This window comes from Hylobates moloch, unplaced genomic scaffold, assembly GCF_009828535.3.
Source record: "Hylobates moloch isolate HMO894 unplaced genomic scaffold, HMol_V3 SCAFFOLD_19, whole genome shotgun sequence".
NCBI lineage: Eukaryota > Metazoa > Chordata > Mammalia > Primates > Hylobatidae > Hylobates > Hylobates moloch.
Window position 1 is genome coordinate 34,296,914 of NW_026652294.1, and position 15,184 is coordinate 34,312,097.

Here is a 15,184-nt window from a genome sequence, read left to right on the forward strand (position 1 = left end):
AAGAGAGCAGCGGGGTCGGGGTCCTTGGTTACTGCTTTATTGCTGTTTGGTTCGAGTATAGAAAATGGAAGCGGCTCTGGAAGAGCCTGTGTACAAGGTAGGAAATATACAAACGAAGAGGAGGGAGCTAAAGAGACCGCGTTCCAGCCCAGCCCAGCCTGGGCTCGGGATGGGGGGGCCGCCGGGGCGCATGCAATAAATATGGTCCGGGGCCCCAGGGAAGGGATGGGAGGGCACCGCGGGTGTGGGAGACCCGGTAGGCCAGGGCTCTTCGCCCTCTGACTCCAGAACTCCCCGCCCTTGGTGGTTGAGGAAGGAAGGGTTGGCCCTGGGGCTAGTGCCACTTGTGCAAAATGAGGAACTTCACATTATCAGTCCCGGGGTGGGTGGGAGCGGGGGTACGGGGGGCCCTCCGGCCGGCTCAGTCCCCTCCCCACTCCCCAACTCTGCCCGACGCTCCGACCCCAGCGGGGAGATTCACAGTGAGAATGGGTGTGGTCGCAAGGGCCGGAGGTAGGGCTAGTAGTGCCCCAACAGTGACACCCCTCCCCCTCTAAGAGCAGCGCTGAGCCGGGGGAGGGGGCCGACGAACCACAGGAAGAGGCGGGAGGGGCCTGGGGTCTCCTTTGGTCAAAGCTGATATCAAAAATATAAATTTCCCTTACCCCATCCCACCCCCGTCCCGGGGTTTTCCCCCGACCCTCGAGCTAAGGCACGAAGCAGTGAGGCCAGGTGAGGCCGCCGAGAGGTGGAGCCGCCACTGCGGCGACGCTGCGGTTGTCCCGGGCACAGTGGGCCTGCGCGCCGCCCCCGCCGCTCCCTGGGGTGCGGGCCAGGGCCGCGCAGCAGCGACAGAGCGGGCTGGCGAAGGGCGCTCTAGGTGGGAGAGAAACGGTCGATGGTCCGGCCGTCGGGCCCGGCCGCCAGGTGAGCGCCCTGGCTCAGCACCTCGGCCGCCTTGTCGGGGCTGAGGCCCAGCTCGGCCGTGAACTTGGCCAGCGGGTAGAGGCTCTCCAGCGCCACCTTGGGGTCGTGCAAGAAGTGCGTGGTCTGCGCCAGCAGCTCGGCCGCGGCCGCCTTGTCCTGCTGCTTCAGGCTCAGCTGCTCGGCCGTGAGGCGAGCCACAGCAAAGACGCCCTCGGGGAAGTCGAGCTTGCCCTTGCCGTCGGGGCCGGGGACGCCAGGGAGCCCCCCTAAGCCCGCCAGCGCCCCGGCCGCGCCGGCCGCGCCCCCCACGGCGTGCATCTTCATGTGGCTGATGAGGTTGCGTTGCTGTGCGAACTTGCCCCCGCACACCTGGCACTCGTAGGGCTTCTCGCCCGAGTGGATGCGCATGTGCTCGGTGAGGCGGTACTGGCGTGTGAACCGCATGCCGCACGCGTCGCACGCGAAGGGCTTGAGGCCCAGGTGGCTGCGCATGTGGCGCGTCATGGTCCCACGCTGCGTGAACTTCTTCCCGCAGATGGTGCACGGGTAGGGCCGGGTCAGCCAGTGCGTCTTCTCGTGCTGCCGCAGCGTGGCTGGGTCCTTGTAGCTCTTGTCGCACGACGCGCAGCGGTAGGGCCGCAGCAGCTCTCCCAGGCCACCCGGAGCCCCGGCGACTTTGTCCCCGCCGCCTCCAAAAGGGGGCCCTAGGCCGGCAGCCCCAGCGGCCACTTCGGCCGCCTCGGCCCTGCCGTACAGCGCTTCCTCCTCCTCCACGTGAGCCTCCACGTGCGCGTTCAGCTGCTCAGAGCTGGGGAAGCCCTTGCCGCACGGAATGCACACGTACAGGTTGTCACCGAAGCTCTCGGGCTCGCCATAGGCCAGGTGCGGGCATGGGTAGCCCTCGAGGTGGCCGCCAGGCGGGCTGGGGTCCTCACTGCTGCCGGTCTCCTCGCTGCTGCTCTTGTAGTCGTCGCCGTCGCCGCCTGCGCCGGGCCCGTCCAGGCTGCCAGGGTAGCGCGGCGGCGGCGCCAGGCCGAGCGGGGGCCCCCCGGGCGAGACGGCCGTGTCCCCACCACGCTCTTCGCAGCGCTCGCTGGGGGAGCCGCGCTCCCGGCCCAGCTCGTCGCCATAGCTACCCAGGCCCGGCTCGTGCTTCATCCAGCGATAGAGGAGACTAGGCCCGTCGGGGCGGCCGGGGGGCTCGGGTCCCGGGCTGCCGCTGCCGCCGCGAAACGGGTCGGAAGGCGGTGCGGCCTCCTCCAGCTTCTGGAAGGGCAGAGGCGGCAGCGACGGCAGGGCGAGCGGCGGCTCCTTGTAGGCGGCGGGGCCGGCGCTGGGAGGGCTGTCCGGCCGCGGGGGCAGCTCGCGCTCAGCCAGCGGCCGCTCTGGCGCCGCGGAGCCCGGGGGGCTCTTCTTGGACAGGTCCAGGCCACAAAGAGGGGAGCAGCGGCGCTCCGAGGCACAGAGTGCGGCGGCCGGGCCGGGTCCCGACGCGTACAGCTCGGCGCAGTGCGTGTTGACCGCGACCTCTGGGCCCGAGGGCGGCTCCGCGGCAGGCGGCGGCGGAGGCCCGGCTGGGGACGGGTAGCAGGCCTGGATGACCGGCGTGGCGGCCCGCAGGCCCCGGCCCGGCCGACCATAGGGCGCGTAGCCGCCGCCGCCGCCGCCGCCGCCCCGCAGGTGGCAGTACTTGCCGTGGCGCTTAAGGCGCTTCTTGCACAGCGCCACGAGGTCGGGGATCTGCAGGTAGCTGGCGGCGGCCAGCACGGCGCCCAGGCTCGGCTCAGTTCCCGGGGCCACGGCCGCGGCCGCAGCCGCCTCTGCGCCGTCAGCCAGGCGGCCGGTGTAGATGAAGTCCAGCACCAGGCGGAATACGGCCGGGCTCACCATGTCATGGTCCAGGTTGAGCAGGTTGTCATGCACCACCAGGGACTTGAGGTAGGCGCTGCTGGCCGCCAGCACGTTCTTGTGCGCGCGGAAGAGGGCGTTCTGCACCACGATGATCACGTCGCACAAGAAGCCCTTGGTGCGCTGGTTGTTGAGCTGCAGCAGCAGCTGCCTGGAGTGGCCGGGCGCCTCCATCGTGTCCAGCATCGTCTGCCCAGCACACTCTCCTGCGGGGACACACACCGGCCGGGTGAGAGCCGTGCGGCGCCCTGGCCGCCTGGCCCCAGCCCGGCACTTCTCCCCTCCACTTCCCCTTCCCTCAGCTGAGCGGGGGCATCAGCCCTGCGGCCTGGGCACCGGCGAAGGACCGGCTGCCCTCTGGAGTGGGAGCCCAGGCCGGCCCGCCCGGACCAGGAGAAGGAGCAGGAGGTGAGCGGCCGCCGGTGGAGGGGAGGCCAGGCCGGCCTGCACGCCCCAGGGCACCTGGCTGGGTGCTGGGGCTTCCGAGAAGAAAACTGTTCAGGCGAAGTGACCCTTTTGGAGACAGTTACCCGATTTAAGTAAAATGTCCGCTTCAGGAAAAGTCATTCAGGGCGGAGAAGTTTGCCCAAGTAGGGAGAAAGGGAGCCGAGGAACCAGCGCCTCCCGCCTCGGGAGAAGTTGCCCCAGCTGGGGGAAGTGATACGGAGGAGGGGAGCGCGGTGCCCGCCCTGGTGCCGCCCTGGCCTGGGGCTGTCAACCCTCGGTCGGGGCTCGGGCGGCGGCCGCGCGGGGAGCGGAGGCAGCGGCTGCCGTGGTGGGCAGAGCGCGAAGGCCGGGCTCGGCGCGGGGAGGGCGTTATATCGGGGCAGGAGGCTGAGGCAGGAAGCAGGTGGGGGGGAGGGGGGAGCCACGCAGCTCCCAGGGGAGGGAGGGGGCAGCGCCCCGGGCGGGCACGGCGCACAGCCGGCTGCGGCCCTGACCCGGGCCTGCGCCCCACCCGCGTCCCGGCCTCGGCCTGGGCCCTACACGCGCGGGCCCGGCGCCTCCCTCCGCGGCTCCCCCGGCCCCTTCTCCCCCGGAACTCCGCCGCCCCAAACTTGGGGAAAAGTTTTCCAACTGCAGACACGGCGGGAGGAGTACGCCGGCCCCAGGCCCTCGGCTCGCAGCTCTTCCTCGCGGCCCCCAAATCCGGCGGCAGAGCCCGGAGCCGAGCCCTGAGCTCCCCTGCCCGCTGCTCGCCCGCCCGACCCCGTTCCCCTCCTGGCCCGCGGGGCCCCGCGGCCCGTTACCTGCGGCCCCGGCGAGCCGGGCTCCCCTCCCCGCGGCGGTGGCAGCTCTTAGCCGATGCCCCACCCGCCGCTGCCAGGCCCCGAGCTGTGCCAGGGCAGCGCCCCTGCCAGCCCCGCCCGCCAGCTCCCCTTCCCTTCCCTTCCCCTCGCCTCTCCAGCCCATGTGCGGGCAGAGCCGGCCCCGGGCCGCTGACCCCGCCGTGAACCCGGCGCGGAGTCGCGGCCCGGCGGTCCTGAGTCCGACAGGGACGACACCCGGAGCCCTGAACGCCAGTCGCCAGTCGCGATGGGGCACCCGCGCCAGAAGATGCGCCCGAGGCGGCCGACGCACGAGGACCGGGCTGTCCCGGGTCCCCCCGTCCCTCCCGGTCCCCGGCTCGAGAACGCACCTGGGGGGCATGTCGAAAGCCCCGGGCCCGGCTGCCGGCGGATCCAGGGGGGACGTGGCTGCGCTGCCCTCCGCCCGCCGGGCCCCCGGTCGGTCTGTCCTGCTGGTCCGTCCTCCCCGCGTCCTGGTCGCGTCTCAGCCCCGCCGCGCTTTCCGCACACTCTTATCTGGAGCGGCCCGGGCCGGCGGGCGCTGCTGCGGCTATGGCGCCACCTCGCGGGCGCGCAGGGCTCTGCGGGACAGGCCGCTGCCTTCCTCTCGCGCACCTGAGCTGGAGGCGCACAGATGCTGAGCCGGGGGAGAGGCCCACCCTACCTGCAGGTTCGCCCTCCCACCTGTACCCACCTGGGACCCCGATACCAGACACGCGAGTCCCAGAAACCCTGGGGCTTTGAGCTGAGCGCTCCCATGTACGTATTTCTAGGCACACAGCCCCAATTCGGAAAAGTCCTGCCGGCAAGCACGGGACTCGGGTGGTGAGGGAGAGGTTATCCTGCGCAGGAGTAGCCAAGCTCTCCTAGAACTCTCCGTAGACTTTACTGTACGGCACTGTCCACTTGGACGAACTCCCCAACACACCCACCCTCACTCAGGCTCATGGATTCGGTGTGCGCGGCATAAACCAGTTTGTCCCCAGCCCTCTCCAGGCACTGATACTAGCAGGCGCGCTGTTTCCAGACGCACACCCGCCCCTTCCCGCAGTCCTGGCGCTCTGGGATACTCCAGGGGCAGCCACGTAGGGCCCTCCGGGAACCTGGGCAGAGGTGTTACCCACACAGCCCTCCCTGAACTTTCGGGTCTCCTAAAGGAACCCCCAACGAGTCATCAGGGCGACTGGAAGTGGCTAGACAGCGCCTCTGGGGGAGTCCGCAGAAGTAACCATGGGGCCCTAGAATCCCCTTGTACGCCGTTTTGAAGAATCCCGCGTGGACTTTTTCTCCAACCCGCCCGCCCGAAGGAAACAACAGGGGCGCCTGCGGCTAGGACCCCGCAAGGTCCCGTGCCCCAGGTGACGGTCAGGTTTGTGTGGGTGACGTCTCTTCTGGGAGGAAGGGGACCCCGCACTGTCGCGCCGCTGCCCGCAGTACTACTCCGGAAGTGGCCCCGTCGCGCACCGAGCCTCCTGCGAACGCCGGATCTCCGCGGCCCACGCTCCGCCTCCGCCCCGCACCTCCTGACCCCCGCCCACACGCGGCGTGGAGCGGGAGGGGTGGGGGGGGGGTTCCCGAGAACTCCGCCGCTTCCGATTGGCTGCGCCTCCCTCCGCCGCGGAGAGCGAGGGGCTGGGGCGCAGCGTTACCATGGCAACCGATGAGGTGCGCCCGGTTCCCGTCTCTCCGAGGCCTTGGAGAGCTTAGCAACAGCGCTCGCCGCCCCCCGCGCTGTCTTCTGGCCCCCATGGCCCAGCCAGAGGTACCGGCTGAGTCACCGGGCGAGGGGCAGCGGGCGCGGCTACCAGCGGCCCCCGAGCGACACCAAGGTCTCGGGCGCCCCCCGGAGGCTCCCTTTGCTGCTCAGGCGTTTTCACGGCTTCGGTGCCTGGCGGAGGCTTCGGTCCAAACAAGTCCGGCTGATTCCCGCCGCTGCCTGAGTCCGCCCCATGTTCTGGATCCATCTTACCCACTCCCTCTCCCATGTCTCCCCATAGCATCCTCACTTTAGAAGCAGTGAGGTCCCAAAGAGGAAAACGGAGGCCTCCGGAGCTGCCGGTCTCTAGGGAAGGCGGACCCCGACATCTCGCCCGAGGGCCGTGCTGCGGCCTGAGGTGGATGTTACCGAGTGTTGAGGGAAGGTGGAGAGGCTCCTCATAAGTGCTCCTAGAGCTGGGCTTTGACGGATGAATAGGAGTTCTTCCACCAAGCAGGAAGGCATTTGTGAATAATAGAACTCCTGGGACAAAGGCTAACGGCAAGAAAATGGAGCTCTAGGAGGCCAAATCCAGACTATGCAGGGTCTCTCTGACCCCATCTCTTTTATCTTTTCTCTTTTTGATAGTCAGACCCCCCCCCCCACTTCCAAAGAGCCCCTCCGCCCCATGTATCTTGTGCAGTGGAGTCTGTGCATTGCTAACCTGCCCCAGGGATCTGCTGTGCCCACAGTCTTTATTCTTCAGCGTTTCCCCACATCCGCTCCCCAAGTTAACTTACTGCCCCTAACCCCCATCCTCAAGCCCTCATTGCATCTGTAAGGGAGGGTCTCACAGCCCTGCCCCAGCCCAGGCAGTGTGAGGACCGCCTTGCCCTCCTGTGCACTTCACTCTTCGACCCTTCTCTCCCTGCCCCGCTTTTCCGGCCATGCCTTACACAGCCCTCCCCATCCTGGTCCAGCTCCCCGTCTGAACACACTCCTCTCATTTAGACCCTTCCTCCATCTCGATGGAGCCAGGCTGGGCCAGGACCATGCATTTCCCCGCTCCCAACCAGGGGAACTGCCGCACAAGTCATGGCCCTCCCTGCCAATTCCCCAGGAACATTAACTTCTCCAGGAAACGGTCCTCCTCATCCCCTGGGGGCCCCTCTTGGCCAAGCTGCTGGTCTCCTTCACTCTCTATTACCCTAACATGAGCTCTGGGAGCGTCCATCGTGCCACAAATGGTCCGAAGGTGGGTCCTGGCTGCCAGGCTCTGGAGCGTGGCACTGACAGCCTTTCCTCTCTCCCTTACTGAGGCTGCCCATTCCTCTCACCCCTACCTCTGGCGCATTCCCCCAGCTCCCTCATAGAGGATCCCGTTGCTCATCATTTCTGGGGAGGTTGGCCCACCTTCCCAACTTCTCTGCCGTCCCTCGGGTCTCCAGCTCCTGGGTGGTACCTGAATCCCCGCTGGGCCTTCCCTCCCAGGCCCAGGCTCCTCCGCTAAAGACTCCTGGGCTACCTTGGGCTCCCCTACTCTTCTTCTCCCGGCCCCCGACGCCACAGCCCTAGCTGCGCCCCAGGCCCCCACGGGAGTCCAGCTTCCTCTCCTGCCCACCCTGCAGGAAAAGAGGGTGGCGACACCGCAGTGGCCTTGCGGGGTGTGACGGTAGAGCCGTCAGGTCCAGGAACTGAGGAAGGGGAAGGGGCTGCCAGGTGAAGACCCCCAGGAGCCGCGGGGATCCGGAAGGAGGTCGTGAATAAGCACGAAGGGCCCGCCGCGCCCCTCCGCGCCGCCTCCCCGGCCCCCGGCCCGCGGTTCCGGAAAGTTAACCCCTTGTCGGCTGGGCAGGGGCGCGGCTCCCCCTACCCCGCCGCTGCTTCCGCACCCCCTCCTCCCCTCTCGGTCGCCTCGGTCCCCACCCCCCGCCTCGCCACTATAAATAGCCCCTTTTCCCATTTCCTAAATTCCCCGCTGACGTCGGCAGCGCGTCAGTGTGTAGGAGCCGCGGCCGCATGAATGAGCCGCCGCACGAGTACTACGCGCGCCTATAAAAGCCGCCGCGCCGGCCAGGCTGCGGGAGGCGACCGGGCAGTGGCGACGTGGCCCGCCAGGTAAGCGGGACGGACCAGCAGCGGAGGGACAGATGTGCAGACACGGACGGGAGGGCGAGGAAGGGACGGGCAGGCGGCAGGTGGGGCGGCCCCTCCGGGATGGGGATGGGGGCGGACGGGGGGCACCAGGGTCCCCTCGCGGATGTGGAGCCGGGGCCAGAGACGACACGAGCCCGCGCAGCACCTGCCGGCGCACGATGGAGACGCAGCTACTTCGGAGGAGCATCGAATGGAGGACCGACCTCGGAGACCCCCCCCCGGCTTTGTTGGGGCTCCTGCGCCATCCTCCCAGGAAAGTGAGGAGAAGGTGCTGGCGCCCCAGGAGACGCGCCCCCTCCTCTCCCTCCCTGAGGCGCGGTGACTCAGCCTCGCTGCCCGGACCGGCTGAGCGGGGGTGCAGGCGAGAGACGGACGCCCACCCCCGCTTCCCCGGCCCTCCTGGGACCCCCGCCCCGCATGGCGCCGGGCGCCCCTTCCCGGCAGGTCCCGTCCAGCGGGTCCCGCGGCGCCCACGGCTTCCCGCCTCTGCGAGCGGAGCTGTCCTCTCAGGACCGGGGGGCGGGGCCTCGCCAGGGCCCGCCCCGCCCCCCCGCCGGAAGTGCCCCCTCTGGGACATCTTTGACGTCACGGACCTCTGACGTCAGGGGCCGCGTGCCTGGTCGCGAGCGCCGGGCGGGGCAGGGCGGGAGACGCGGGGGAGGCGGAGCAGCAGCGCCTCCAGCCGGGGCGACCGGGGCACCCCGCCCGGACAGCGCGCCGGCACCTTGGCTCTAGACTGCTTACTGCCCGGGCCGCCCTCAGTAACAGTCTCCAGTCACGGCCACCGACGCCTGGCCCCGCCCCAGGACCGCGGCCCCGGCCGCCACCGCCGCGCCCGGGGACCCCAAGTCCCCGTCCCTCAGGGCCCCGCCCCCGGCCCGCTGCCCGCGCCGCCGCTGTCCGCGGTGCTGATCAACGCAGGCGCCGCCATCGGGCCGCCCCGTCCGGGTCCCTAGGGGCTGCGAGGGGCGGTGACCCACGCGCGCTCCTCAGCCCCCGCCGCCCCGCCCGGCCCCCCGCGGCCCTGACGTCAGCCCGCCCCGCGCCGGCGCCGTCCGCGCGCCCCGCCCCCGCGTCTCCAGGGCAACCGTGGCTTTCGATTGTTACTGTGGGAACTGGAGGTAACAGTCTACAGCCATGGTCGCCCCGCAGCACGCCCACGCGCCGCGCCACGCCGCGCCCCAAGCCGCGGGCAGAGGACACGGAGGAGGCGGGGGCGGCGAGTCAAGATCCCACGTGCCCGCGCGGGTGGCAGGAGGTGCTGCGCAGGGAGGCGGCCTCCCGGGGCTGGCGGCCGAGTCCACCGAGGCTGGAGCGCGCGCGGCCTGCGGAGTGCGTCTGGCGGCCAGCCTGAGGCCGTCCTGTCCTCCCGGCCAAGGTATCCCAGCCAGGGCTCGGCGAGAGAAGGGGTCGGGCTGGGACTCGGGTTCTTTCGATTTCGGTGAGAGGGAAGCCACTGGGACCAGCAGGCTTGGAAGGAGGTTTGTCTCCTGGGGCCTGAAGACAGTAGAGGGAGGAAAGTTTTCTGAGATACTCCACAGCCCCGTTCTTCCAGGAACCCCTAGCTGAAGTGGGCATTGAGCGAAGAGTAAACTGTTGAATCTTTCCCTCTGAGCTAGGAGGATAAGAAGGGTCCCCAACCCTCTGGAAGCCAGTGAGCTTGTAAAGTTAACCTGGTCCCTGAAGCGTGTGAACAGATCAACATGCTCACCTCAGCCTATCTCTAAGTGCTGGATTCCAATTTGAGAGTTTCTCAAATTAGCCCTAAAGAGGAGTGAATACCACAGGGGCTGAAGTCCTCCGGTGCGGGTGAAGTGTAAACAAGGATCTCTTTAAAAATATTATTGTAGGCCGGGCGCCGTGGCTCACGCCTGTAATCCCAGCACTTTGGGAGGCCGAGGCGGGCGGATCACGAGGTCAGGAGATCGAGACCATCCTGGCTAACACAGTGAAACCCCGTCTCTACTAAAAATACAAAAAAATTAGCCGGGCGAGGTGGCAGGCGCCTGTAGTCCCAGCTACAAGGGAGGCTGAGGCAGGAGAATGGCGTGAACCCCGGGGGGCGGAGCCTGCAGTGAGCCGAGATCGCATGAGAGGACGTCAAAAATTATTGTATATGTCGCCTGCCTCTGCCAACATCACCCACTGCAGGGGATGTCTATTGAATATCAGGTGAGAGGAGTGCAGTGGCGCGATCTCGGCTCACTGCAAGCTCCGCCTCCCGGTTTCACGCCATTCTCCTGCCTCAGCCTCTCCGAGTAGCTGGGACTACAGGCGCCCGCCACCACGCCCGGCTAATTTTTTGTATTTTTAGTAGAGACAGGGTCTCACCGTGGTCTCGATCTCCTGACCTCGTGATCCGCCCGCCTCGGCCTCCCAAAGTGCTGGGATTACAAGCGTGAGCCACCGCGCCCGGCCTGTTAATCCAATTTTTCTTAACGTCTCACGCCCCACCCCCCGCTTCACTCCCCACCCGGCTCCTTTGTGAAGTACTTCTAAGACACTCGTGCCGGTTTCCCAGCTAATCAACACCCACATGCTAGCCATCCCACCTCCCCAGGGCCCCGAGGTCTTGCAGATTAAAAGCACTTGCTTCTGGGTTCCAGTGGATGTCTGGGTGGACTGCAGTGTACTGCTGGGTGTAGTGCTCTGGGAAGCCAGAGGTCCAACCTGGCATCATCAGCAACTGGTGGTTAAGGGGCCATATTCTGTTTCTGAGCTTTCTGTAAAACGGGATAATAATCGCTTCTCCTCGGCAGGTGCATTGTGAGGATTAAATAGGATCATGTAAGTAAGAATCCGAAAACAGCAGAATGTTATTTTGATCTAAAGTATTCTGTTAGGCTACTACATGTTTGTGAAGAGATGGTGTTGGGAGGGGACCCCAGCTCTGTGCACTTAGGCAGAATGAATGGGATGCGGGGGGTACACCTTGAGCTTTAGGCTATATATATTTATTGCCTAATATATATATAATCTATATTATATATATGTTATACATACATATACTTTTATTTTTTTTCTTCTGAGACAGTCTCGCTCTGTCGCCCAGGCTGGAGTGCAGTGGCACTATCTTGGCTCACTGCAACCTCCGCCTCCCGGGTTCACTCTGGGCCTGGGGCTGTTGAGGGGTTCCTTGCTAAGGGGGCTCTCTCTCCTAAGAGCTTTAGGAATCCAAGGTGGAATCAGAGGTAGAAAAGAGAAATGGTTGGGATATTCTGAGAAGAGGTCAGAATGTGGTCAGAGGGGAAAGAACCAGAGGATTGACCGTACAACGTCAGGGTTGTTTAGCATCTTAGAAATCATTTAGGGGCCGGGCACGGTGGCTCACGCCTATAATCCCAGCACTTTGGGAGGCAGAGGTGGGAGGATCTCTTGAGGCCAGGAGTTCGAGACCAGCCTTGGCAATACAATGCAACTCCCATCTCTAAAAAAAAGAAAGGAAATAAAAAAAAGAAAATTAGTTGTGCACACCTGTAGTCCCTGTAGTCCCAGCTACTTGGGAAGTTGAGGTGGGAGGATTGCTTGAGGCTGGGAGGTCGAGGCTGCAGTGAGCTGTGATTGCACCACTGTACTCCAGCCTGGATGACAGAGTGAGACCCTGTCTGAAAAAAAAATCATTATTTAGGGCTGGGAGACATGGCTCATGCCTGTAATCACACCATTTTGCGGGGGGGGGGGGGGGCCGAGGCTGGAGGACTGCTTGAGCCCAGAAATTGGAGACCAGCCTGGGCAACATAGTGAGACCCCATCTCTTAAAAAAAAAAAAAGCCAGTGTGATAGGTAGCACCTGTAGTCTCAGCTAAGCTACTCAGGAGGCTGAGGCAGGAGGGTCACTTGAGCCCAAGAGGTCGAGGCTGCAGTGAGCCATGATCCTGCACCCGGTGACAGAGGTAGACCCTGTCTTAAAATAATAATAATCCAGCCTGGCCAACATGGTCAAACTCCGTCTCTACTAAAAACACAAAAAATTAGCCAGCCATGGTGGTGCTTGCCAGTAATTTCAGCTACTTGGGAGGCCGAGGCACTAGAATCACTTGAACCCAGGAGACAGAGGTGCAGTGAGCCGTGATCATGCCAGCCCGGGTGGCTGAGTGACACTCCGTCTCAAATAATAATAATGATAATAATGGTACCTACCTCATGAAGTTGTGAGATTAAACATGAAGCTGTAAGGTTTAAGCTATATATATTTATTGCGTAATATATATATTAATTTTTTCTTTTTTTTCTGAGATGAGTTTGTCTTTGCCGGTTGTGCAGTGGATATTCCGGTCATTACACCTCACCTCCAGTTCAAACAATTCTCTTTCAGCCTCCTGTTAGGGATACAGGATGTGCCACCACCCCCAGCCAATTTTTGTAGTTTTTTTTTTTTTTTTTTTTTTTTTTTTGGAGACAGGGTCTAGTCTGTCTCCAGGTGACTACATACAGCCTCAGACTCCTGGGCTCCAGTGATCCTCCCACCTGAGCCTCCTGAGTAGCTGGGGCCATAGGTGCATGCCACCACACCCAGCTGACTCTCCAATTATTTGTAGAGAGCGCGGGTCTTGCTGTGTTTCCCAGGCTGGTCTTGAACTCCTGGGCTCAATTGATCCTCATGCCTTAGCCTCCCAAAGTGCTGGGATTATAGGCATGAGCAGTTGCACCCGGCCCTAAATTAGGCAATATTAAAGCTCTTGCTTATTACAGTGTCTGGTATACAGTTAGTACTCAATAAATGCTATTCTGGCCAGGCACGGTGGCTCACACCTGTAATCCCAACACTTTGGGAGGCTGAGGTGGGCGAATCACTTGAGATCAGGAGTTCGAGACCAGCCTGGCCAACATGGCGAAACCCTGTCTCTACTAAAAATACAAAAATTAGCTGGGAGTGGTGATGCACACCTGTAATCCCAGCTACTCTGGAGGCTGAGGCAGGAGGATCACTCGAACTCGGGAGGCGGAGGTCACAGAGAGCAGAGACTGTACCCCACTGCACTCCAGCCTGGGTGACAGAGCAAGACTCCGTCTCAAATAAATAAGTAAGTAAATAAATAAATAAATGCTATTCCTGTTTCTATCCTTTGGACCTAATTTTCCTTTGCTATAAATTGAAAATGTTTAACCAGTGATTCTTCTGGGGAGCTTGCTCCCCTCCCTGGTGGGTTGCATGAAAGTCACACTAGGGGTTTTTTCAAATAACACACCCTCACCAGAGACTTTTATTCAACTCCTAAGGCAGTGGTTTTTAAATACCCTGCTTGGGAATGATGGGGGCAATTTGCCAAAATGTAGATTCCTGGGTCCCAGTGATTCTGATTCAGTACATCTGGAGTTGGCCCCAGAATTCAAGTTGGTTTTTTCGAAATGGAGTCTCACTCTGTCACCCAGGCTGGAGTGCAGTGGCGCAATTTCAGCTCACTGCATCACTGCAACCTCTGCCTTCTGGGTTCAAGCGATTCTCCTGCCTCAACCTCCCAAGTAGCTAGGATTACAGGTGCATGCCACCACACCCAGCTACTTTTTTTTTTTTTTTTTTTTTTTTGAGACAGGGTTTCGCTCTTGTTGCCCAGATTGGAGTGCAATAGCATGATCTCGGCTTACCACAAACTTCGCCTCCCAGGTTCAAGCAATTCTCCTGCCTCTGCCTCCAGAGTAGCTGGGATTACAGGCGTGTGCCACCCATGCCCAGCTAATTTTGTATTTTTAGTAGAGAAGGAGTTTCTCTCTGTTGGTCTGGCTGGCCTCAAACTCCCGACCTCAGGTGATCTGCCCGCCTTGGCCTTCCAAAGTGCTGGAATTACAGGCATGAGCCACCGCACAGGGCCAGAATTCAGGTTTTAACAAATGTTCTGGATGTAAATGGTACACAGAATCTGCGTATTGGGGGTGGGGAGAGGGCACAATCCCCCAAGTCTCTCTTGCTCCTGGCGGCATGATGGGAAGTGACCTGTTCACTTGTTGAGAACTAGTGGACCCCATGTTTCCCTCTAGCTTGGACACTATGGTTCTCAGAAGGAATCCTCACGCCGACCAGGAGCCCTTCTCCTCCACCTGCTACTGCTGGGCTCTACCTACCCCACTTCTAATTTTAAGCCTTGGCTCAAAATTCACTCCCCAATATTTCTCCCCCTCTCTCTACTTTCATCAATAATCCCAAGCAGCTGGGGTATACAAGTCATTTTCACCTCTTGGGACTGTGCTAAAGGGGGCAGCCTATGATTGCCATGAGGGTATGGGAGCCCTGAACTGCAGATCTGTCATTTCCAGAGAAGCCAGAAATCTGAATTTTTCTGTGTAATTTCTGAAACTTTAAATCAGAATTTTTTCTAAAATTCAGTGGGTCAGATACCAGTCTGTGTAATCAACCCATTCCAAAGTCTCTTCCTTTTGCTAAAAGAGAAGATTCCTTAAAACGACAAGGCAGAAGCTAACTGAAGCAAGGGAGAACCACCTCCCACCCCTCCCCACACACTTTCCACACCCAGTAACTAGGTCTCTGGGCAGATAATTCCTGTTTTTGGTTTTTTTTTTTTATTTTGGACAGCTACTCTCTGTCGTGAGGAACCTAGAACTTTCGGTAATGTAAGGGATATCAATCTGGTTGTCAGAAAAATGGGCTGGAGTATTTGTGCTGCGTCCCTGACCACAATTCCTGCTCAGTTGCTTAGCTCCCTGGCATCTATGTCTGAGGGCTAAACAGGAGTTGGTGTGATCTTCCAGAAGAACAGACTTCTTGTCTTGCAGAGACAGGAAGTCAAAAAACAGAGTGTGTGTGTGTGTGTGTGTGTGTCGGGGTGGGGTGGGGGGATGTCAGGTGGCACTGGAAATGGGAGGGAAATCGTTAAGAGTGGGCAGTTGGCCAGGTGAGGTGGCTCACGCCTGTTAATTCCAGCACTTTGGGAGGCCAGGACAGGTAGATTGCTGGAGCTCACAAGTTGGAGACCATCCCGCACAACATGGTGAAACCCCTTCTCTACAAAAAATACAAAAATTAGCCAGGCATGGTGATGTGCACTTGCAGCCCCAGCTACTTGGGAGGCTGAGGTGGGAGGATGGATGGCTTGAGCCTGGGAGGCTGTCAAGATTGTGCCACTGCACTCCAGCCTGGGTGATAGAGTCAGACCTTGTCTTTAAAAGTAAAGAAAAAAAGAGTGGGCAATCCTAGGTAGGTGCAGTGGCTCAGGCCTATAATCCTAGCACTTTGGGAGGCTGGGGCAGGTGG

General features: G+C 62.0%; 1 protein-coding gene across 1 annotated transcript; it reads right to left on the minus strand.

Moving 5' to 3' along the window:
• Positions 1–21: 21 nt before the first annotated feature.
• HIC1 (HIC ZBTB transcriptional repressor 1) lies at positions 22–4,660 on the minus strand. Its single transcript, XM_032138124.2, has 2 exons — positions 4,475–4,660; positions 22–3,041 (listed from the first exon to the last, which is right to left on the minus strand). The coding sequence occupies exon 2, from the start codon at positions 3,019–3,021 to the stop codon at positions 877–879; it is 2,145 nt and encodes a 714-aa protein (XP_031994015.1). The 5' UTR covers positions 3,022–3,041; positions 4,475–4,660; the 3' UTR covers positions 22–876.
• Positions 4,661–15,184: the final 10,524 nt, after the last annotated feature.